At 52.4% G+C, this 24,121-nt stretch overlaps 1 protein-coding gene across 5 annotated transcripts in view; it reads right to left on the reverse strand.

The window, feature by feature from the left end:
* Positions 1 to 367: 367 nt before the first annotated feature.
* The window catches only part of LOC116942989 (RNA-binding protein 47-like), a 52,686-nt gene continuing 28,932 nt past the window's right edge, over positions 368 to 24,121 (reverse strand). For 3 of the 5 annotated variants that reach the window (XM_032955555.2, XM_032955556.2, XM_032955554.2), the window contains 4 exons: positions 15,035 to 16,278; positions 13,597 to 13,818; positions 10,693 to 10,886; positions 368 to 6,747 (listed from right to left, as the gene is read on the reverse strand). In XM_032955555.2, coding sequence (XP_032811446.1) covers positions 6,508 to 6,747; positions 10,693 to 10,886; positions 13,597 to 13,818; positions 15,035 to 16,277 — 1,899 coding nt within the window. In that variant the 5' untranslated portion in view covers position 16,278 and the 3' untranslated portion in view covers positions 368 to 6,507. Of the gene's footprint in view, positions 6,748 to 10,692; positions 10,887 to 13,596; positions 13,819 to 15,034; positions 16,279 to 20,394; positions 20,481 to 24,121 lie in introns of those variants that run through there. The other 2 variants (XM_076067407.1, XM_076067406.1) reach the window with 2 other exon arrangements.

Here is a 24,121-nt window from a genome sequence, read left to right on the forward strand (position 1 = left end):
GAAGAGGTTGCCTCGGCCGCATCTTCTCCAGTGCGAGATCATCGTCGGCCGTGGTCAATTCGCTGACGGATGAAACGCCTCTCCCCCCCCAAGCCACCGCTGCGGCCAACCTCCCACGGTCCGGTCATGTGATAATTATAATAATCAGCCGATAACGATATGAATGCACGCGCAGATTATTAAATAATACTAACTCACGGATGCTGCCATGGTTTTAATGGTTAATACACTGGACGTGCAATTCAGATGGTTTGCATCATGTTCTCATACCACACATTGGAGGATTGTGCGTAGGATTTGTGTGCGCGTGTGTTTTTGATGCACTTGCGCAAAGTAAATGCCACACAATGCGATCATTCCATAAACATTGTGATGTCGCAAACTGCTTTATTCCAAACGGACACACGAGAACACACACCTTTAAAAATGTGGCATTTTAACGTAACCTTCTTATAACCGTATGTTTTACAAGTTAGGAGTCCTAACGGTGAAACACGTAACGATTACAACAGAAATAAAATACAATAGAGTTCAAAAACAATTGTTTCTTTTATATTAAGATGTCGGTATGTAAGCAATATAGAACATAAGGATATGCTGCTTTCAAGTTGTACATACAAGCAAACTTCACTAAACAAAGCAAACGACACGGCGATGCTGAAACTGAACATCAATAAACTATTGAAATAAAATAAAGATGGAACAAAAACATAACAAAGGTAAACTAGCGTCTGGTAATGTTCTACGCTGTACTAGGCTACTAAAAAAAAGAAATGAGCAGAATGTAAGAAAGATAAAACGAGAGGACTTCTTTTTGTTAAAAATCTTTTTGTTTTTTTTTACATTTTTTTTTAGTTTAAACATTCAAAAGTGATAAAACTTAGTTTTTTTTAACGCACGCCATAAGTTAAATCGCATCTGTTGTGGCAAACGAGGCCCGCGGTGGCAACGCGCGTATCTTTTTGTTCCCAAGCAGAGCCCTAAAACACAACGATCATACCTCCCAACTTGTCCTGCTCACTCAAGCCGCCCCTGCGGTACTTCCACAAAACATTTGTGTGTTTGTGTGTTTCCTACCCTCGCGCAAAACAAAAAAAACCCGAAAATCTCGCCTCGATGGACAACAACTTTTACGGGTAGATTAATTTTTTTTCTCACATTTTCTCTCTCTCGCTGTCTCGTTTAAAACTACGTGTAAGAGAAGTTCCACGCACGTAAAACCTTGGCGTCTTTGTATTTCCGAAGGAGCACAAGGGCAGACGTCCAACATGACGTATGAACGGTGAGATCTGCGTAAATTATTCCTTTACCCTTGGAAGGAACTGGGGTTTGGAGGTGCTAAGATGTGTCCTGATGGGGTGAGCCCGAGAAAGACGGCTCGGCCTTCTCAGCATAATAAGAGTGTGGTAAAGGCGCAGCCCTGCAATTCCTCGCTGGTGCCAATTGCTGACCGAAGGGGCTCTACACTGGAGGTATCTCTAGATAGCACCTCCCGAGGATATTTTTGGCCTACTCTTCTACGCTGGCCAGGGGTTAAACCTCGCTTTACCCCGAGTAGTGTGGACTTGCTGCAAATATAGTCTCAAGAGAGTTCCCCGGCAAGCTGGGCAAGTCAAGTCGCTGACACGCCGTTCCGATTCACAGCGAACGTTCTACCACCAACATCGCGACAATTATTGCTCGCACGATTACTCACAAGTGTCCCTTACTTTGGTTACAGCACAAACGCAGCAGGCACAGCCCTTCGCTTTGGCGTGGGTCACATATACATACAGTACATAGTGTGCGTGCGTGCGCGTGTGCGTGCGTGCGCTACAGCACCGGCACAGATCCCGCCGAGCTGTGGAGGTTGTGCGTCCGTCGCACGCGCGACATTCACAGCTGGCCTTCAGACACTGTTTGTGTCTCTGTGTGTCTCTCTCTGTGTGTCTCTGTGTGTGTGTGTATAGTGGGGAGCGAGAGTATAGCGGTTAGCGCGCCTCGCGATGAACCCGGCGATCCGGGTTCGATTGACGCTCACGGCCAACGCCAGTGACGATTATCTGAACCGGTCCTGGGCCTCCCCCCTAGGTCGACTCGGCCTCAAATGAGTACCTGGTGCGGTGTGTAAACATCGCCACTGAGAGACAAAGGCGGTCGGGCGTGGTGCTGGCCACCAACCCCCTCGTGTACCGTTCCGGCCTTCATAGGTGCTCGCTAACAGTACTTGCCCCTACAGTCTGTTAAGGCTACACGGGAAATATTTGTTTGTGTGTGTGGCACAAGGTTTATTATTATCTCCCGACAAGGCACCTCTCTTCTGTCTCCCGCCCCAAGACCCTTGCAGAGGGAACAAACAAATATCGTACATGGGACAAACAACATCGTACAGTAAACAAACAACATCGTACATGGAACAAACAAACAACATCAAACAGTAAACAAACAACATCACACAGTAAACAAACAACATCGCACAGTAAACAAACAAACAACATCACACAGTAAACAAACATCACACAGTAAACAAACATCACACAGTAAACAAACAAACAACATCACACAGTAAACAAACAAACATCGCACAGTAAACAAACAAACATGGTACAGTAAACAAACAACATCGTACATGGAACAAACAAACAACATCAAACAGTAAACAAACAAACAACATCACACAGTAAACAAACAAACAACATCACACAGTAAACAAACATCACACAGTAAACAAACAACATCGCACTGGGAACAAACAACATCGCACAGTAAACAAACAAGATCACACAGTAAACAAACAACATCACACAGTAAACAAACAAGATCACACAGTAAACAAACAACATGGCACATAGAACAAACAACATCACACAGTAAACAAACAACATGGCACATGGAACAAACAAACAACATCACACAGTAAACAAAAAACATCACACAGTAAACAAACAACATCACACAGTAAACAAACAACATGGCACATAGAACAAACAAACAACCATCGCAGAGCGCGATGGTTGTGCTGATCGCAGCCGCCGTTTCTACCACAGCGGTAGCCGCGGGTCCCCTGTGCGCGCCTTCTTCTTCTTCTTGTTCCCTTTGTGTGCGTGGGGATTTCATTTTGCCGACTGCACCGAGCGCATTGGCGGGAGGCAGCCCGGGCAAGGCGGCTCCTCCCGCCCAGGTGCCCACGGCCGCGCGCGCATTCACAGCTTTTGGCAAGGCGTTTCACCAGCTTCGCGGGCGTAGCGAGAGGTGAACGTAGCGACAGTTCGCGTCTCACGTTGACTCCCACCCAGTACCGGACTATCCTAGGAGCAGAAGTATGCTACAGCTGTAGTAGCTACTACTATATCTGTAGTAGTAGCTACTACTATATCTGTAGTAGTAGCTGCTACTACATCTGTAGTAGCAGCTACTACTATATCTGTAGTAGTAGCTGCTACTACATCTGTAGTAGCAGCTACTACTATATCTACTACATCTGTAGTAGTAGCTACTACTATATCTAGTAGTAGCTACTACTACATCTGTAGTAGTAGCTACAGATGTAGTAGTAGCTACGGGCCCCGCACTTACAAGGGCCCCGCGCTAAATTATTTCAAGCTATCAATTCCGGTTCAGTGATTCTGCACTTGCTCTATTACTAAAGTACTATACTGCCTTCAACTTTTATGAACGACTGGGTGTTTAAGGTTAGCGATTTGTCCTATTATCTGGCTGTATAGCAAATGCAAAAAAAAATTACTTTACTATGCAAATTTTAAAAAACGTGTGTTTTTATATATTTAAAAAATTTAAGGCCCCTTTATAACATCATATGTTACAGGCCCCGCACTAGCTTCATCCGGTACTGCACCCACCCACCGCGAATCGCCTGTCGAGGCTTTTTTCCCCATTGTGGCTTCACATCACTCCGCAGGGCACGCGACACCCGCCCAGCGCGTAAAGGCACGGTTGTGGCTAACACAATGCGTGCTAGGCGCAGTGAATCCCAGCCCCACCACCACACTCCCAGCCCCACCACCACACTCCCAGCCCCACCACCACACTCCCAGCCCCACCACCACACTCCCAGCGTAAGTCACTGGGCGGCCACCGGTGTGGTAATGACGGAGGTTGCACAGAAACATTTTAAGGTTGGTGGGTGAAAGACGGAGGGGAACAAAACGTTAAAAACACACACACACTCATTCTCACGAGCGCCTTAAAAGCTACCAACAGAAAGTAAATGAAACTTAAAATAAAATTGTGTGCAAAAAAAAAAGCTAACTCTAACGTTATTTGTGCTCGGCTGTGCATTACTAATGGGAGGGGATGGGGGGCGGTGTGCGCGGGGTTTGGTGAGGTAAGTGCATGCTATTAAATATAGAGCTAAGCAGGGATGGGGGGGAGAGTGTTACAAACACAACGGCGACTAGGACGACGAGAAATAATAATAACAACACTCGCTCGCACGCTCGAGTGGAGGACAGGGAGATGGATAATTCGTCGCTCTCCTTCCGAGTGCATCACACCTCGCCCCGGGAGCGAACACTCGCGAGATTTAAACAAAAATGTTATATATATAAAACGACGCCGGAGGTTTGGTACATTTTTGTTTGTTTGTTTTTTACACACACACATATATAAAGCGTTTACAAAAGTATCTACTCTGTAGATGCGCTGCACTTTAAATGGTTCTGCAATATGCCCTCTCTCCTTCACTGGCTCCCCCGACTCTCTTCAACGTGCACGAGTTTAAAGTGTTTTATTTTTACGTCACTATTATCTAGACCCCTTGGCCTTCTTTACATATATTAATTGTATCTCTCTCTCTCCCGTATAGTAGTTACACGCCCCAAGGGGACAGACAGGCTCGCCGAGTCTCCTCCTGCTTCTGAGTCTGAAGGCTTCCTCCTCCGGGAACTCCGCGACTCCACGTACAGTCGTCGTCGTCAGTGAGACAAAGCGCAGTTTGTACGTCCCCCCCCCCCCCCCAAAATAAAATAAATGGAAGAACCTGAATTTCTGGAAGAAGAGGAAATGATCAAACTCTGCTTTTTTCCGCTTTCGTCCATAAACGCCGCAGCCCACTGCACTACAGTGGCACTTGAACATTTCCTACAAAAATTCACACACAGACTCGGAACAAACGTGCAGACAACGAGATATTGTTTGCTTTGAACAACAACAACAACACTCTCGTGCCGTGGCTACCGTTAAAATGCACAGGAGACCCCACCACTCTCTGTATGGGCACGGCAAGCGCAATGATGCACCGAGATGGGGGGGGGGTGGTGAGGGGGGGTCCTGAGACAAGGGGTTGGGGAAAAGGGGGCTGCTGATGTTCACGTCGCCCCTGAGAAAGATCCTCAATGATGCTCGCCATTCCCGGTCGTCACCGATCGCAAGAGTCCGTCGCGACAAATTTGAGATGTCTCTCGCCCGATTTCTACTGCTTTAGCCGGAGCCCAAATCTTCTTCGTCCGAGAGACAAAGCTCGTCACTCGAGACAAGGGAAAACAAACAAAAACAACTTCACAAATACCCCCGATTCCCTTAATCTCTAATACTGCATGACTACAGTAGTAATAAAACCCTATTAAGTTTTGTTCTTGCAGCACAAAAATTATGTTTTTGGCGGCCCACGTTGCGGCGGTGTTTCCTCCTCTCGGTGGCGCCACTCGAGTCCCTGCGCGTACGTCAGAGGGTTGGCGCCCCCCCCCGGGCCGGCGCGGGCCCCCCCGGGCCGGCGCGGGCCCCCCCGGGCCGGCGCGGGCCCCCCCTTTCCTCCCCGTGCCGATCGGCTCCGGCGCGGTGTCGAGGAAGCCGCCTGTGCGAGTGCGCGGCCGGGTTGGTGAGGCTCGGCCGACGCGGCTTCCGTTCTCGGCGAATGTGGGCCCCCCGGACGCGCCGCGGCGCCGCTCGGCCACGGAAGCGGAAATCAAGTTTGGAATGGTCGTGTCAAAAAATTATGTATATGCAAATGCTTGCTTGGTGGTTCGGTTCGTTACACGCGTGTGTCTGTTTGAGATGTGTGAGTGTGGGAATGCCTTCGTGTCTGTGTGTGTGTCTTGTGCGTGCGTGCCAGGGTTACCACCTCTGCTGGTTTATCACAGGTTGCCTCTTCGTCGAGATAGCCGTTTTGGAAAAAATGATTAGAGTCTTTCTCTCGACATCACAAGTCCCGACTTTTCATCAGATGTGCAATAGCACACCACCACTCTAGCGACTGCATTCCCTCTTCGAGATAATCTTATTCTTCTTCCCTTGAAGATGCTTTGGGTGTTTTCTAGCTCAAGAGGTGGAAACCCTAATGCTTGCGCGTGTATTCATGTGCAACCGTTGTGCACGCATTCGTATGTTCACCGTGCGTACACACGGCGCGAATGTTGGTGCGCGCGCACGGTCCGGTGAGATATGGTCAGAGCGTGGGTGCGTGTGCGCGTGTGTGTGCGCGTGTGTGCGTATCTGCTGGAATCTGCCCATTGGCTGTACTGGGGGCGGATGTGTTGACGCTGTAGGGATTGCACTTTGCTCTACGCTGGCTCAGAGCTGCTGGTACACCTCCTGTCCATGCATGGGGATGGCCTGAGCCATGTGGTATCCAGCGTACGCCCCATACGGCACCGCCATCGTCCCCTTGGGCATCCCCGCCATGCTCTGCATGCCAGCCGGGCCAGCAGTCATCGGCATGTAGCCCGTGGCCGTCGCGTAGTAGCCGCCAGCCGCCGTGGCCACAGGGGTCACCCCGGGGGTCAAGGTGTAGAGCGGTCCCAGCGGGCGTCCCTGTGGGGAAACGTGACGTGAACATCAAAGTCGGCGTCTAATTGAAGCCAAGCCGGTGCAGTGCCGTCGCGGTGCAGGTGGCTTTTCTGCTGGCCGTTTGCCAAGCCAAGCTGGAACCAAGCCACGATGCGCTTTGACCTCGCAAGATGCCCGAAGCTGCCTTGGGTACCGGGCAGGGGCACTGGCGGGGCTAATGACGCGTTAGTTGCGAGCGACATCACCACAACTCACACACGGCGATGCTGCGTCAATTACACGTGTTAACACGAATTCGTTGCGTGCGACGTCATCAGACCGGCTCGGCTTCGGCAGTGGAAAACAACCTGGTGCCCCCTGAGCCATGCCTGCCTGGCTCAGAATGGCCCCAGCACGGCTCGCTTGTACAGTGGAAAAGAGGTACCTATGTATTCGACAGACCCTACTGGCACCTACAAGGACAAAGACCCTCCGTATAGCCTTAACAGACTGCTGTGGTAAGTGCTCTTAGCGAGCACCTATGAAGGCCGGATCGGTACACGACGGGGTAGGTGGCCAGCACCACGCCCGACCGTCTTTGTCTCCCCAGCGGCGATTTTACACACCGCACCAGGAACTAATTTGAAGCTGAGTCAACCTAGGGGAGGTCCCGGACTGGTTCAGGACTGGCACCTACAAACACCGTGACACATACGCACGGCTAGCAATGTGCATTGGTGCATAGGAGAGGTTTTGTTGCACGCGCTGTGCTGGGCAGCCGCCAGTGAGACAGTTTGCCAATCAAACTCAAAATCTTTCATTCTTTGATATGTTAAGTACCAAAACTGTTTTTTTTGTGTGGAGTCATTTGTAATCGGGGTGAGACCATCGACTTGCCAGGCTGTTATAACCAATGCCGGATTTGTACTCTCACCTGCCATAAGCCCCAGTGGCTTCCAAATTTACCAAAAATCACAAATGCTATATACTATTGAAACTCTTTTTCTTCGAGGACCAATTACCCATGTCCACTTTGCTCAACATAACACAACACCAAAGCTACACCACGCCCAAGGCTGGTTAAATAATGGACAGTGATCTTAACTCACAACAAAATAGTTATTGTATTTACTGATTTGCCAGCTGAAAGGCCAGGAGGGGGGGGGGGGTGTCACTGGAAAAAAAACGTGACTCCTTTTTATTTTAAAGAAAACTGCCAAACATAAAAGACGATGTAAGTGAAGGCTAAAGTCACCACCGCTGAATCCTTTGAAGAGTTTGCAAGTGTGGTTTTTGTTGTTGTTGTTGTTTTATTATTATTAACGCAGCTTCACACGAACGCACGCCCCCTCCCCCCCCACCCTCCGCCTGGTCGGTGTGTAAAACAAATATAAAAGAGCCGAATCAACGCACGGCGGCACGGCGCTCGCGTGCCCGGCACGTGTCAGCACCCCGTGGTCACGCGCCCATTCGGGGCAAATTTACAAGGGCGGCCGCCCCCCAGCGCAGGCGCTCGCCACGAGGGCCGAACTCCTCGTGCAGCCGAGCCGCAATTGACACCTGACTTTAATGTTTATTGCTTTGAATTGATACGTTATAATACCCTGTGAAACGTTTACCCTAAATTTAACAAGCGCTAACCAGGTGCGCGACGAAGCGAACCAATGATCCACAGGGCAAAACAATGCGGTTTGCTGCCGCCGAGATGCGGGTTCCACCCAAAAGGCTCACGGAATCAATTTGCAGGTCACCACCCACTCAGGACCTCCGTTGGGCTCAGCACTTGGATAGGACATTAGGCACCTTGCCGTGATGGTGATTACGCTGCATTTCAATGAGTAACCTTTTGAAGGGGGTGGACAAATTACCGCGTGGCTGCTCATCCAACTCTTCTCTACTCGCAAAGTTAATGAGCTGCAAGCCATTTACTCCCGAATTTGAAAAGGGCTTACGAAGGCAAACATCTTCTTGGCATTGGGATGAACCAAACAATGCAACAAAAGCCAAAAAACACACCCAAGAGGCAAATGTGTACGAGGCCGCGTGTTTTGTCCAAATAATTCCCTTCTCGTGGGCTGCAGTCAGGGACAGATCCAACGGAGTAGTTGCCTCTCTTGAGAAATGCAAATAATTTACGGGTCTCTTGTCAATCCACTGCTCAATTGAAGGCCTCCCCAAACAACCGTGTCACCTGTGGGGGTTGTTTGACCATGCCTCACCACAACTAACCCTCGAAGTATTTATTTAACAAGCCTGAACAGTTAAAACCAGCTCAGAGTTTGCTTGCTTAAACAAATGTTGCTGGATAATATCTGTCTAGGGAGCCAATATGCCTGTGGGCGAACGTGTTTTTAAATGTGTACGTCGAGAACACAGATCGGAGTTATATTTGCAGCTTGGTAGTCAATGAGGTTAAGTGAAAGGGACAGGAATGAACCAGGGTGCGGTTTAAATATCAATCGCCACTGATGTTAGCCGTGGATGGGATAATGGAACCCGGCTCGTCGGGTTTTGACAGCAGTGGGTGAACCGCTGGGCCACCGATCCAACCCCAAGGAGAGCAGACGACGCTCATGAATTGCACTGGCGAGTGGCGTCTTTGGCCTCGTTGCTACCTGTGCGTGCTCAACTGGCGCAGGGCGCATTAAAAAATGCGTAAAGTTTAACGAAGCACGAGACCTGACTCACGTGAGCTGGATCTTAACACCACTCGTGCTCAATCGCTAATGTTTACGTGGGGTGAAGTTTAGACTTTATTTTAACCCAACTGTGCGTGCTCTTTATTGTCTGTCTCCGTGTCAATAGCTTTTTTTTGTAAATAAAGGCTGGGAACTGCCGAACATATTTGTGGTGTCAAACAACGTGTTTGAAGTACGGGGATAACAATAAATGGTGTGTTCCACACAGGATTGATATGTATGTGTATCTAGGGAGCGGTGGCGCAGCGGTTAACGCAGTGCGATACGAACCCAGCGACGGGAGTTCGATTCCCACTCACAGGCAACATCGGTAACGAATATTTGAACCGGTCCTGGGCCTCCCCTAGGTCGACTCAGCCTTAAATGCGTACCTGGTGCAGTGTGTTAACATCAGCATTGGGGAGACAAAGGCGGCCGGGCATGGTGCTGGCCACCCACCCCCTTGTGTGCCGTGCCGGCCTTAATAGGCGCTCGCGGTTAAAGGCTATACGGGGGGCCTTTTGTCTTTGTCTCGGTATGTATCAGGTCAACCAATCTTATGCAATGGCGAGTGATACATGTATCACGACTGACAAGGCCACACATGGTTACATGGGGAAAGGGCACTGCTAGACACTGTAACACGCGAGCTCACCAAACAGTATTCCAAGTGCTACCCTTAACCCTAACTGAACTTGCCGACCAGATGCCAACCATAGCATGAAACGCTGATCGCATGAGCGAATCAGACGTGGGCCCGAACCCCACCCACGCAACCTAACCTAGCTTCCTTGTTGCTTGCGACACCCTTGAGGCTTTTTGGAATTTGCTTTTCCATTAACACAAAGATTGAAAAGAGAACAAAAACTGAATAGGGGGCCAGACAATGCACCACAGATGGAGGTGGGGGGGGAGGAGGGTGGTAGTATGGTTAGCTGTAAGGGTAGGATCAGGATAACTCGCCTGGTTAGACTTTGGGGTAAAATCTGGTTAGTTTAGTATGAAGAGGGTTAGGGCTCGGCTCTGGTTGGCTACTACGGTTGTGATTAGGGCGAGGCCCCGGTCAACTTTCACAATCATAGGGATATAATCCGGTTGGCTAGTTTAGTAAGAGTTAGTGACAGGATCCCGGTTGGCCACTACGATCACAGTTTGGGATAAGATCTGGGTTGGTCGGTATCGTTGGGTGGTGAGGGCCGGCTGCGGTTGGTTCGCACGGCGAGCATCGCAGCCCGATCCCAATTGCTCGCCTCGCCGCGACTCCCAACAGCGGCGGCTGCGGGGGATGGGTTTGCGGTGCGGTGGCACGCACCTGGTAGGTGAGGGGGGGCGTGGGTGGCAGGGCGGGCACCATGCCCCCCTGGCTTCCGCCGCCCATGTCGAGTCGCCCGATGACGCCGCCGCCCTGCTCCGGCGACGCCGACTTCTCCTCGTCCGCCATCTTGGTCGCCATGGCGATGCTCGGGAACATGGAGTACGGAGACTGGATGGCCGTGTAGGTGGGCACTGGTGGTGGGGGGTGGAGGACAGGGGGGGGCAGCGTCGTGGTAATTTAATCGTTGTTGCACCCGAGCTAGCATGGGGGAGTAGGCCAGGATACACGTCGAGAGGCGTTCTATAGCGTTGACTCTTCACACCAGCAGTCGCATAAACAAGTCATTTTGGAGGACCGCACCATAACCTTTTTCACCGTGGTTATTTTTGGGTCTTCAACCAGCAGTCTATTGATCAAGGTTTGTGAATCGTTATTACTATTTGTTTTTTTGAAATTGTGTTCCTTTTGTCACATGGCCACAAGGAGGAAGCCATTGTTCATCTTAGAACCCTCGACAGACGGGGCACCGTATTCAGGCTCATCTCCTACACCTTCAGTAGCGCCGTTTGTTGCTGGCCGCATGGCGTTTTGGGCCTGTACTCAGCAATTGTGATTAAAACGAAGAGCCGTGTCTCCTGTGGATTGACCCGGAATTTGCAATGCATCCTTGTGGGATTTCTCTTAAAGTGCAGCCAAGTGTATGCATTACTCTATGCCAAGTGAGCCTTTAGATAACATTATAATTAAAATAATGTTAAGGTTAAAATTAAATAATTAAATATTTAGACATTCAAGTAATAGTTTTCTTCTTTCTAGTACTTCCTCAACTCTCTACGGACTTCTCTAAAGAATAAAAATAAATTAATTTAATGAACTTCCCCTCACCCCCATTTAATGTCCTCCGCTTACAGCGACTTACACTTTCAACAACGGCACCGCATTGCAATTCAAGGAGAACGCTATAAAGTAGAGGTCAAGCTTTTAAAGGATGTGTGGGGAGAAAAAGAAAACCCCCCAACCTCCGATGATGTACGATCAAGATCTAAAACCCCTGCCAAGAATAGTATCAGGGTTTGTTTTAAAGGACACATTTGTAGCCTTGTAAAGCTGCTCTGCCCGTACCGATACTGGCACGGCCGTGTGCACGCCGTGCTCCCCAGTGTTGCGACCAAGGCTGCGTTTTTAGCCTCTGCCGTTCCTAACGCGTTGTCTCGGCGATGTTCAGCCGCGGCTTCCGTGGAGCGAGCGGGCCGCGCCGTTGTCTCAACAGAGACAGCGGAGCGTGCCTGCCAGCACTTGCCCCACACAGGCAGGCCTTCTGGATCGAGATTACAAAGTCCTTTAAACATCAACAACTAAAAAAAACGAATTTAACCCTGTTTTTTTTAATCTCTTTAAACCGTTATCAGTCACTGGAATGCCGGTGGTGTGACCTGACCCTAAAAGAACAGACACACGGGGTGGATATGTAACCTATTAACTAAAGCATCGGACAAACATCTGGCTCCAAAGGTAGCTGTGGGCCGCGCACTTTGAGCCATTGAGCCTGAGCGTCATTTCGTCGAGGTGTGCTCGCCCATTAATTCATTACTTCACGCTTCAGCTGAGCCTGCTCTCAGAGGCCGTCACCTTTCGCCTTTTGCAAAACGCGGCGGACGCCACCGCGGAGGTCATCGCGGTTGCGCCGTCCAGATCCGTCTCCGGCGTGTTTTCGCGTTGCACCGGCACGAATCGGCGTGATGTCCGACGTTTCGCGCCGCCCGCTCGGAGTTTCCTAATCATTTCACTCCGCCGTGTTGGCTGCGGAACGTCGGGCGCCGTGCCGAACGACGTGCGGAACGGCGGCATCGGTAACCGCGGGCGAGGGCGGAACGCGAGCAGGGGGCAGGGAACGCTACCCAAAATGTACCCCTATAGCGGGGGGGGGGGGGGGGTGTGGTTAGAAAAGCCACGGGAGGAAAGAATGAAAGGAAGAAACGAGCAAGATTGCTCGGTGGGGGGACAAGGGCGGCGAGGGGTCCGATCGGCTCGACTGGGGCGTGGAGCGATCGGATGAACGGGAACCGCTACCGCGACGGCATTCTTACGCGAAGGTCGCCGAGAGGACCAGCGTCCTCCTGTCCGGCGGCGTCGTCACGTGACCGTTGTTTACGCCCCCTCTGCCGGGTAAAATCAATTTGGGGGCAAAAAATGCGTAATGCTTTTCAAGGACACGAATGCAAGCTCAGGCTGTCGCGGTCTCGGATTCGATGCCAAGAGCGCGGACGGGCAACACCGACAGCGTTGCGTCGACGAGAGAAAGAGGACGACGATGCGCTGTTCGGCGACGTTCAGATAAAGTGCGGAGCTCAGCCACAAACGGCGCGCGCGTGTGTGGCCAAATGCGCAAAGGAACATCGGGGGAGAAATCCGTGAGTGGGCTTCACACACATGAGGGGTTGATGGTGATGGAGGATGGTACTTGTGATAGTGATGCAGTTGACAATGCTGATGATGTTGATCATCATAATGATGTGAATAACAGTGATGCTGGTGACAATATTTCTGAAGCTATGTTGATAACGATAAAGCTGCTGAAATCAGCGCTGCTGATGATCATGACAATCCTGCTGATGACGAAGCCACGAAGGACTATCCCAACGGATGGAGTTTACATTTTGTCGAACCGAATTCTCCTGGCGAGCCAGGGCAATGACACCTCCTCGATGCCCACGGGAAAGGAAGGGAGGTTTCACGGCGTTTGCGCGGTGATCCACAAACCGTCGCCTGCATAGTGCCGGATTAAGAGGCGTCCGGCACCACCGCCCGGCTAAACCCACCACCACTACTACCGCTACTCCTACCACTACCGCGATTACGACAACGATGGTGGCGCCACTTGACGGCGCGGGCGCCACTCACTGGTCGCGTGCTTGAGCGTCATGCCGTGGTTGAGGGACGCCATATCGATGCCCGGCACCAGCTCATACAGGCCGCCGGCGGCGCCGCAACGCTCCACCAGGGCCTTGCCCTTGCTGTCGTGGTAGCGGCTGTAGATGCTGCGCCCGGCACTGTAGCCGCCGTGGTGGGAGACGCGCGGCACAGGGACGGCCGCGGCGCCGGCGCTGCGGTTCCACTCTCGCACTGCGCTCGCGCGAACCACAGGGATGCGTCGCGGCGTTAGCGGAGCCTCCACGGGGGGGCGAGTTTGGGGGGGGGGGGCTGGTGACCCCGTGGATGTCGTGTTAGCGGTACCAGGTTCGATACGGGGGCATCGCGACGGAGGGCGTTGGCGATTACGGTGGTGGTGACGATGATGATGAAAACGGAGTTGTAGAATGATGGTGATGATGGAAGAACTACAAAGTTGTGATGATAATTATTACTTGATAATGGGGTTACAGTGATGATGAGGACGATGGTGCGTTACAGTGTGCAAACGATAATTTGGCTGAACATATTTTATTTATTTATTGCAGCGTACAAACAACCAGCTCATGTGTGAATTGCGTTCAAGTGGTAAAACGAACAGAATGCAGGTGGTGTTTGGGTAAGCTCTTGGCAGTTTGATTTGAATCAATCGACTAAAGCCACGCACAGCATTGCCCCCATAGGCAGGGGCAACTGCACGACACTGGGCATGTTCTGCTTTGTTTATCAGGAGGGAACGATATAGGTAAGTGATGAGTTGCACAAGTCGATGTTAGGTAAGTTCTCCCAGAGACCACGGGGAACTGAAGGACGGGATAATCTCGGTTGAGTGGCTTTTTAAGGAAGCGTTTCCAAACTTCCTTAAAAAATAGAAGAGAAAAAAAGAACGGATTAACAAGAAAAAGAACCCACCCTGCTGCTGCCCCTGCACGTGACTCGGCCCGTCGCGTCAGGAGGGCTGGAGGAGACAGAGCCCCCCCCCTCCACCCACCCCCCCCCCATGAAAACTCGGCCCCCGTTCTGAACTTTTATCGTCAAGTAAAAAAAAAATGTCGGTACAATGTCTAACAGCAGCGGCGGTTGTTCTTCAAAGTTCGCCAGTTCGGTGAAAGGCCATAACCGTAAAAGTGTCGATGCGTGCATGCGTGCGTCCACTTGACTCCGATGAGGCAGTGCACACGGCCAGGTTAACCTCGACACAACTCTGGAGCAACTGAGCCAAGGGTGTCGTGGCCTTTCCTCATACACACACGAGTTGAGAGCTCGAGTCGGCTGTTGGGCAGTTCCGGAAACAACACTTGCTTTGAGTTTGTTTAAAATTGACCGTCATGCCCCCAATCTGAGATTTTTTATGCATCCCCCCCCCCCTCCTTTAATCAAGGTAATCACCACCTGTCTAGAAAAACAAGCCCCACATCGTGCGACAAACCTTTGAGGAAGTAGTCGCGGTTGGGCCCCACGACGGTGCTGTAGGCCCCGCCGTAGTTGAAGCCGCAGGCCGCGAGGCTGTAGGGGTCGTACGAGTAGACGTACCCGCCGGCGGGCAGCGCCTCCACGCCAGCCGTCACCACGCCCAGCGCGCCGGCGCGCTGCTGTTGCTGCTGCTGCTGTGTGCGCTGGTAGCGGCTGTAGTACTGCTCGCGATCCACGGGCTTCGCCAGGGTGACCTCCACGCAGGCGCCGTCCACGTCCGAGCCATCGAGCGCCCTCATGGCGCGCAGGGCCTCCTCGCGGCCCGAGAAGTGCACGAAGGCGTAGTCGCGGATCTTCTTGACGCGCTCAACGGCGCCTGGCGCCACCGCCTCAAACACGGCGCGCAGCGTCTCCTCGCCGGTGCCCAACATGAGGTTGCGCACGTACAGCACCTTCACCGTCTCCATCACGTCCTCGTCCACGTCCGGCTCGGGCTCGGCCCAGTCGACCGCCAGCGGCTGGCCCCACAGCTGCAGCGCCGTGTGGCCCGGCCCGTTGAGCAGCTTTCGGCGGGCGGTGGCGGCGGCGCGGTGCGACTCGTACTCGACGAAGGCAAAGCCGCGGTTTCGCGTCTTGTCGGCCGCGCTCGCGTACACGATGACGTCCGTGACGCCCTCGGTGGCGCGCCTCATCTCGTCCAGGATCTCCTCCTTGCGCGCCGTCTTGGGGATGCCGCCCACGAACAGCCGGCAGTTGTCCACGCTGGAGCAGACGCCGAGCAGGCGCCCCGGCCGCACCTCGTGGTTGTCGAGGCCGCGCACGGCGGCGCGCGCCTCCTGCCGCGAGGCGTACGTCACGAACGCGTAGCCGCGCGTCCTCGCGTCCGCGTCCAGCATCAGCCGCAGCTCGTAGATCCGGCCGGCCGACTCGAGCACCGGCACCAGCTCGTCCTCGTAGCAGTCGCGCGGGATCTTGCCCACGAACACCTGGCAGCCGCGCGGAGGAGGGGCGCCCTCCCAGCCCGGCGGGGGGCCCCCGTAACGCCGCTGACCGTTCTCGTGCGACAGCTGGAAGCCCGTGCGGGACAGCAGCGCCAGGATGGACGGGCTGAGCGGAGGGGGCGCAGCCGCTGCCGCGGACTCCAGCGAGCCACCGTGGCTCGGGTTCGACTCCATGCTTCCGTTCATGGTGTCGTCATCAAGGGCGGACACCCTGCTGCTGGAGGCGGAGTTCGCGCTGGCTGAGTCTCCTGCTGTCATACTGCACGCAGGGAGGACGACGGCGGAAACACTCTCAGTTGGCCGCACGCAAGTTCCGCGCTTAAACGGTGCTTTTCGAAATTTGTTACGGAGAGAATACCTCGTGAGTCGTCGTGAAAAAGTGTAATAATTTACAGCACTTTGGCAATACACTGCCAAAGTCACTCGGCTGCTCAGTGCAGATTGATGAAGGGAGAGGTGGGGCCCAGGACCTGTTCAGATATTCGCCGCCGATGGTAGCCGTGGCTGGAATTGAAACTCAGGTTGTTGAGCTGATAATCACAGTGGGCTAACCTTTGCGTCGCCACTCCCTCGTATGATGAAAAACAGCCGCAGTTTGTTTGTTTGCATGTACTCCGTGCCATAAATGTTTACAACGTAATTCTATTTTAGTAAACCTGTGCATAGCGTGTACCACGAAAACAAAAAACACAATCACAATCACCACAGTATAGAGGCATACGGACCACCCACCTCTGCAACTCAACAAAGTGATCTCCATCATACTGCGGCATGAATGAGAAATAAAAACTTCGCCTTAAATAAAAGCAAAACGGCAAAGGGGCATTCCCTAACACTTCTTGCTCACATACCTGTTGGTGGAAGGGCTTCCGCTACAGGAGGCTCTAAAGAACCCCTCCAGCGAGAATTTTGTCCCACTCTTCCAACTGTTCTACCTTAATTATCCCGTCATCCCGCATTTGTCCAGCGCCTCTGTTCATGATGGATCACGTACGAACCTTTTCTAAGCTTGTCAGTGCAGCGCGAAAAATAAATAAACGATGGCAATCACGTGCATCAAATCAAAACGATCGCGCGTGAGCAGGCGGAGGGGAACTCGGAGCGCGCGAGCGTGCGACGGGGGGGAACGGCGCCGGGGATGACACCGCAGGACGGAGTGTGCCGGGGCATGCGTGTCACGCCACTCGGGTACGGAGGGCGCTCGAGATAAGGGGCACCGTGGTGGCGAGATGTTAACCACCTCGCCTAATATGCAGGAGGTCGTGAGTTTCGATCCCGACCCCGACGCCTGTTCTATATTTGGAGATTGCGTGTCTCTCTCTCTCTCTCACACCGTGGTCACGTGGAATTTTCTCCGGGTCCTCCGGTTTTTCCCTCCACGTTTGGAATTAACGTGCGTTCAGAGTATTATAACTGCTATAAATTTAAACGTGATAAGCCACTTCATTGGGCTATCATTTGTGGCCAGGACCCAACTAAAAAAAGAGCTGTATAGCTCAGTGAGCCTTACCTGGTCAAAAAGAAAGATAAAAAACACGTTGTGGCCACTAAAACAGAAGCGAAGGTGGTTTATGGCAACCCCCGCGCCTGTCAGCAGATTCTGTGACACCGTGACATTACTCCGGTTAAACCACAGCCAGCAGCAAAGTGCCGCGGCGTTAATGTTCACCCGCGAGGGCGGCCTTCAAATTAGACGTTATGTAAAATTAAAGCGACATTAATATGAAACTTTGTAAAATGGTGCGATCTTGTGAAGTCCATAGACGTTCAACCATTTCGGTAATCTTCATTTACTTATACTGCTTGCCAACCTTTATACCTTTCCAAGCCACCACGACAGAGTCTAAGCGCCTTTAATCTGTAACCTGGTCCTTTAAATGGCCATAAAAAGCAATGGTAAAGTCTTCTGACATCATCGTTCAGAAAGTGTTATCTGCACAAGGCCCCTCCTACGACAGACCGTGAAGCAGTAGGAAGGCTGCACTGTGCATCAAACAACCGCCACCTCCTCCCACCTCAAACCTCGTCGCGGTAAAGAGGAAACGCCTACGCCGAAGTAGAAATCTGACGCAGATAGGGATGAGGGTCATCCGTGATAGCGGTAGTAACTCACGATGCGTCCTATCTACGGCTGATTTCACCTCGGCGCCCAGCAACACAATTTGTCAAAGGACGACGCCTGCCCACTACAAATTAGATAGCCGCACGGTGCTCACGCGCCCGTCCGCCCACTCGTTTGGTCGCCCGCTCGCTCACTCGTCCATTCGCTCGCCCATTCTCCCATCCACTCACTCACTCACCCACCCATTCTCCCATTTGCTGTCTCTCTCTAAACTAAACTATTTTCTATTTCATCAGGTAAGCCCACTGAACTATATCGCTCTTTATCAGAAGCAACCTGGCCACAAATGACAACGGCTTATCACGTGGAAAATTTATAGCAGCAGCCAAATACTCTAAACGCATGTTGAGTCTAAATGTGGAGGGAAAATAAGGAGGACCCGTCGAAAAATCCACGGCCACGGGGAGAACATGCAAACTTCAGGATCGTGATCAAACCCACGACCTCCTGGATACCAGGCAAGGTAGTTAACATCTCACCACCATAGCGCTCACCCAATCTCCCATTCGCTCACTCACTCTCCCACTCACCCACTCGTTGGGCGGACACGCACGGGTTGTGGCAATGCACGTGTCGTGTTGACTCACGTTGCGCGGCGGCGAAAGGGGCCGTCCATAAATGACGTCACGCGATTTTGGACGATCTTTGACCCCCACCCTCGTCACACGGCGTCACAAAAAGTCAGACCCCCCCTCAAATATGACGTAACAAAGCTCTGCCCCCCCCAAAAAATATAATATGCTTCAAATCGCTTTAAACTATTGTCATTGTAGTGCGTATTTAACGTGGCGCTGCACTATGATGTTGTAGGAGAAAACATTTATTAAAAAGTATATTAAATTAAGTAGAACGTGTTGCCTATATTTATTTAAAGTTGCGCATTTCGATGTGACGTCACATTGCTCAACCCCCCCCCCCCCCCCCACTCGTCACACATCGTCACAAATATCTGACCCCCCCCCCCACCCCCGCTAGGTGCGTGACGTCATTTATGGACGGCCCCAAAGGCAAAAAACGAGCGCCGCGGTAGGATCTGGGTGACCAGAGGACGTCACTTGTTGTTCGGCAGTGCGCACGCACGCAGCAGCAGCAGCTGTCGGGCAGAGATCGTGAAGGACATGCTCATAATCGGAGCTCTTGGTACAACTGTCAGCGTTCGCAAGCAGTTTTGTCTTTGTTGTTGTGTGTTTGTGTTTAAAAAAAAGCAGTTTTTCTACTTGGTTAACCAATCGCAAGGACAACATTGAAATGTTGGCAGTTAGGTTGCCAGTGGTGACCACAAAGTGGTTGGAAATCACCGCTCAGTTCTGACGATGATACATATAGTGGCTATAATCCGGGTGAAGCGAGTGGGCGGGAGGCCGTTGAAACAACCCATCTCTTTTTTAAGACCTGGGGCAAATCCATGTTTAAAAAAAAAAACGATTATATGCAATTGTGGAGGGTGCTTCCGTGGTGTAATGGTTAGCACACTTGACTTGACATCCAGAGAGCACCAGAGAGATCCGATTCCCCGGCAAGGCACACGAAACATCCCGCCACGTCCGTCCACCCGGCATGTCGCAGTGAATTAGCAGGTGTGGCGTGTGGTGTGGTAAAGCGTGGGCGAACTTCTAAGATGCTCGGGCCAGTATGAACGAGCAGAGTCGGTCAAAATACTCTCGAGTGGAGGGACCTTCCATAGGCAGTGGCGTGACCAGGCGCTTGCAGGCCTGTGGCCTTTTACCTTTCACCCTTGCCAAACGTGGGATTACAGAGAACGACGTGGGCACTGGGCACTTATCTCTCTCTCTCTCTCCGTAGCTTTTGCTCCGTGGGATCCCGGGATCTTTTTTTGTGAATCCCATGGAAAGAATGGTAAGGCTGCTAAACGCGTATACAAAAGAATGAATGAACGAATGTGGTGGCCGGGTATAATTGCTTTGTACAAAGTGATTGTACACTTGCTTAAAACGTGAAATACTGTCGCACACATGTACAGCACACCCGGCGCGCGCGCGCGTGTGTGATTTGTAAGACGACTGATTGCTAAACCGAAAAGATAAAGGTCAATGGCTTTGCTGACAAGCCGTTATCTAGAAAAAGACGCTATTGCCATTGCCTTGATAAAGGTGTCTGCACTGACACCTTAACCTCTTTATATTGCCGGTCATGTGAAACACGTCAACAGATGTATAATATATTATAGATATAAAACATCTATAATATATTAACGTGAACCGGTTTGTAACAAACAAAGCAACGGTGCATTACCTGGCCTGTCTCGCCGGGAATTCACGTCACACTACCACCACCACCACCACCGTCCTTGGCTCGCACCGAAAATAAAACACTTTACCACTAAAGAGATTGTACCCCGCCTTTTATCTCCTGGCTGGAATTTGAACGAGGCAATGAGTTTTTTTCTTTTACGATGCGTGTCGCGTGGTGGGTGGGGGCGGGCGGGCGGGGGGTTGGTGGGGCCGCCCGCGACCACGAGCCGGCGGGGAAAAGTTCGCCTCGGATGCCCCCACCACCACCACCACCCTTTGACACCGCCGCCGCCGCGTGCCGGGTGGCTGCCGGGCCCCGCGTCTCCTCCACGCCGATCGCTCGCGGCCCAGCCGGGCGAGGGTGGAGATAGAGGAGGAGGGGGGGGGGGTCTGGCGGCGATCGAGCGCGGCCGCCACGCGCGTGCGTGCGCGCGCCCTCGCGCCGGCGCCAACAACAAGGGGAGGGGGGGGCAATCGCTGCCTCGCGGGGGGGGGGGGGGGTTATGGGGACGCCTCCCATTGCAGCAGAGGCCAGGTTACGGAACCTCTGAACCTTGGACTTGACATGGGGCGTGCTCCCCCCCCACAACCCCCCACCTCAACCCCCCCCCACCACATCCCCCCCCTCCCACGTCACCCCCCCCAGATGCCCTGCCGTGACGAGCAGAGTGACAGGGCGGAGGCGAGGGTGGAATTAAGCAAGGGAAAGCCGTGAACGCCCGGATCACCTGATTCGGAGTTGTTGTGTGGCACGGCCTTGCTCTGAGCTTAACGGAGTGTTTGCTGTTCGCGGAAGCCGGAGCTTCGGCAAACAATGGCAAAAGCAAGCGTGGCACCGTAATTTGGGTGGAATTAAATTACTGGGGGGTTAGGTTCGTCCGTCTGCTTCCAGGCTCATCGCTTGAAATGACCTTGAGAGGGAATCTGCAGATTTGAACAGGCTCGCGTTTGTCGTAGAGTCACGCGATTTCTTAGGTCATGTGCCCCTCGCTGCTGCTGCTGTGACTGCTGTGGCTGATGACAATGATGATGCTACTCTTGATGATGACGATAGTGATGGAGCTGCTGCTGTAGCTACTTATAAAGATGATGCTGTCTGTGTATGTTACTGCTGTTCTCAATGACATTGATGATTATGACGATGATGCTGTTGCTGCTAATCTTGATGAAGATGATGTTGCTGCTACAGCTACTAATTGATGATACTGCTGCAGCTGCTGCTGCTGATGATTAATACTGGCCCAGCTGACAGTGAAATATGTGGCAGGATCAGTGTTTGCGACAGCACCACGCAGTAGGCAGCTCACATCATCTTGTTAAGTTGAAATGAAACATGTGGGGGATATTTAAAGTCGCCAAAAACAAGTGCCGCAACGTTGCAACTGAGACACTGAATCAATTGAAAACACAAGCTGCTCAATGCCAAAGTCTGACCTTGAAAACTTTGGCGGACAGCTTTGGGCATTTAATCACCAACAATGCCACGCGTGCGCACACAGCTCCGCACAGAGGCGTCCACCGCAGCAGACTTTTCAAGCACTGTGAGATTTGTTTTCACAAAGATTACAATTATCTCCCTCTTTTATGGCCAGGATTTTGCACAAAAGCATACCGCGGTGATAATAATATAACGAGAATGACCATGTGAGAATTATGGGATTAATTAGAAGAGTTTATGGAATCCACTGTCACGAACTTACATTTTGAGCCCAGAATACAAAAAAAGTCATTGAGAGGCAGATCTTGTGAACTCAACAACCAGCTCACGATTACAATTACCCCACATCGAACGCTCAACTGCACCGTATTTGACACCATTCGGGGTTACGCCACGGGCACCCTCTCACCGAACGAGAGATTCTCAAAACGCACGGAGCCCGGCGGTTGCCATCCGAACGGCTGAAAGTGCGAGGTGTAGTCCCCCAGAGAAGTGCACTGGAGAAGGGGCCGCGTCAAGAGGCACGGCCGCCCTCCGCCATCTCCAGCCCGCGAGCGCCGATGAGACCTCACCGCCGCAACGCAAGGTCGCCGGCAAATTTAACGCGGTTAAGCTCACTAGATATTGCTGGAAAAAGTGATGTCTCTATCTTTTTTTTAAATGTTCATGTTCTTCTTTCCACCCCCCCCCCCCCCCCCAACTTGGTAATGCAACCGTGCGCCCTCCGATACGTCTGTATCCGCGCGTCGCACGTGCGTCCGGCCGTCAGGGCGCGACGCCAGAGCCTCGGGATCTGGAGGGGAAGGAAAGGCTCTTCTGCGGGCGCTGTTTGGACAGCTAATGGGGCCTTTGCCGGAGCGAGAGCGGCACTTGTCGGAACGGGTGCGGGGCGCTCGCCGCCCCGTGACGCTCGCGTCGCTGCCGCACTCCGCGGCGAACGTGAGCCGGCTCTGCCAAACCGCCCCCCACCCTCGGCGCTAACAGCCTGCGCGGCACGAGGGGGGTCACGCTCACGCGACGTCGGTGATTAACGTGACCGCGGGACACGCAGAGCAGAGAGTACGGGACACGTGACACAGAGAGTACGGGGCAACCGCTGCTGAGAGTACGGGGCATGTGGCGCAGAGAGTACGGTACACGTGGTGCAGAGAGTACGGAGCACGTGACACAGAGTACGGGGCAACCGCTGCTGAGAGTACGGGGCATGTGCTGCAGAGAGTACGGTACACGTGGTGCAGAGAGTACGGAGCACGTGACACAGAGTACGGGGCACGTGGTGCAGAGAGTACGGGGCACGTGACAGAGTACGGGGCACGTGACAGAGAGTACGGGGCACGTGACAGAGAGTACGGGGCATGTGCTGCAGAGAGTACGGTACACGTGCAGAGAGTACGGGGCACGTGACACACAGTACGGGGCACGTGGCGCAGAGAGTACTGGGCACGTGACAGAGTACGGGGCATGTGCTGCAGAGAGTACGGGACACGTGACGCAGAGAGTACGGGACACGTGACGCAGAGAGTACGAGACACACGGCGCCGGCGGTTTCGGTGAAAGCGGTGCGGGACACATACATGGTGACAGTGCAGGCGGTGTTTGAGGAAGCAAACGGCGCGGTGAACGGGCGCCACGCACGCTATGGGGGACGTGAGTCGCTGGCCGTTGAAGGGAACGCGGCGAACCGGGCAGGGAATATGAATTTCGTCTGGAGCACGTGTCAGATTAAGGTAGAGTGAAGATTTATACGTTGTCTACGTGCGGACGCAGCTCAGGACACTGTACAGAAACAGTGGGTCATGGGAATCCTGCATAACGGAAGCTGACTTTTTTTTTAAAGAGACAGTCATAGGCAGAGGGAAAGAGGAAGGTCTTTACCCTGGACTTGAACGAGGGTAGGGACATTTTGGCATAGGTGGCTGGAGAAAGGCAGTTAAAATACTTATTGGAGCAGCAGACAGAAGAGAATGACTTCGCACGGATTAACGGTTGACTGGAAACTTTGATAGAAAGTTTTCGTTTGCTGGAGCAAAGAGTGCATAGAGGGGGAGTAGAGTGAGATGAATGGGGAGAGGTAGGTAGGGGAGAGTCCATGGATGACCTTGGACGTGGTGAGTGCGATCTTAAGATTGATCCAAGACTGGTTTGGGGGCCAGTGGAGGGACTGGACTATCATCAGTGTGGAGTGAGCGTGTCCATCCGATGTCCGAGGACACAACACACGGCAAAGAAACAAAATCGGGTCCAGTACAGTTTCCAAATTCATTAACTTCGCGATCAGACCGCTTGCTAA

This window comes from Petromyzon marinus, chromosome 16 (assembly GCF_048934315.1).
Source record: "Petromyzon marinus isolate PM22_M1 ecotype Great Lakes invasive population chromosome 16, UKy_Petmar_22M1.pri1.0, whole genome shotgun sequence".
Taxonomy (NCBI): Eukaryota; Metazoa; Chordata; class Hyperoartia; order Petromyzontiformes; family Petromyzontidae; genus Petromyzon; species Petromyzon marinus.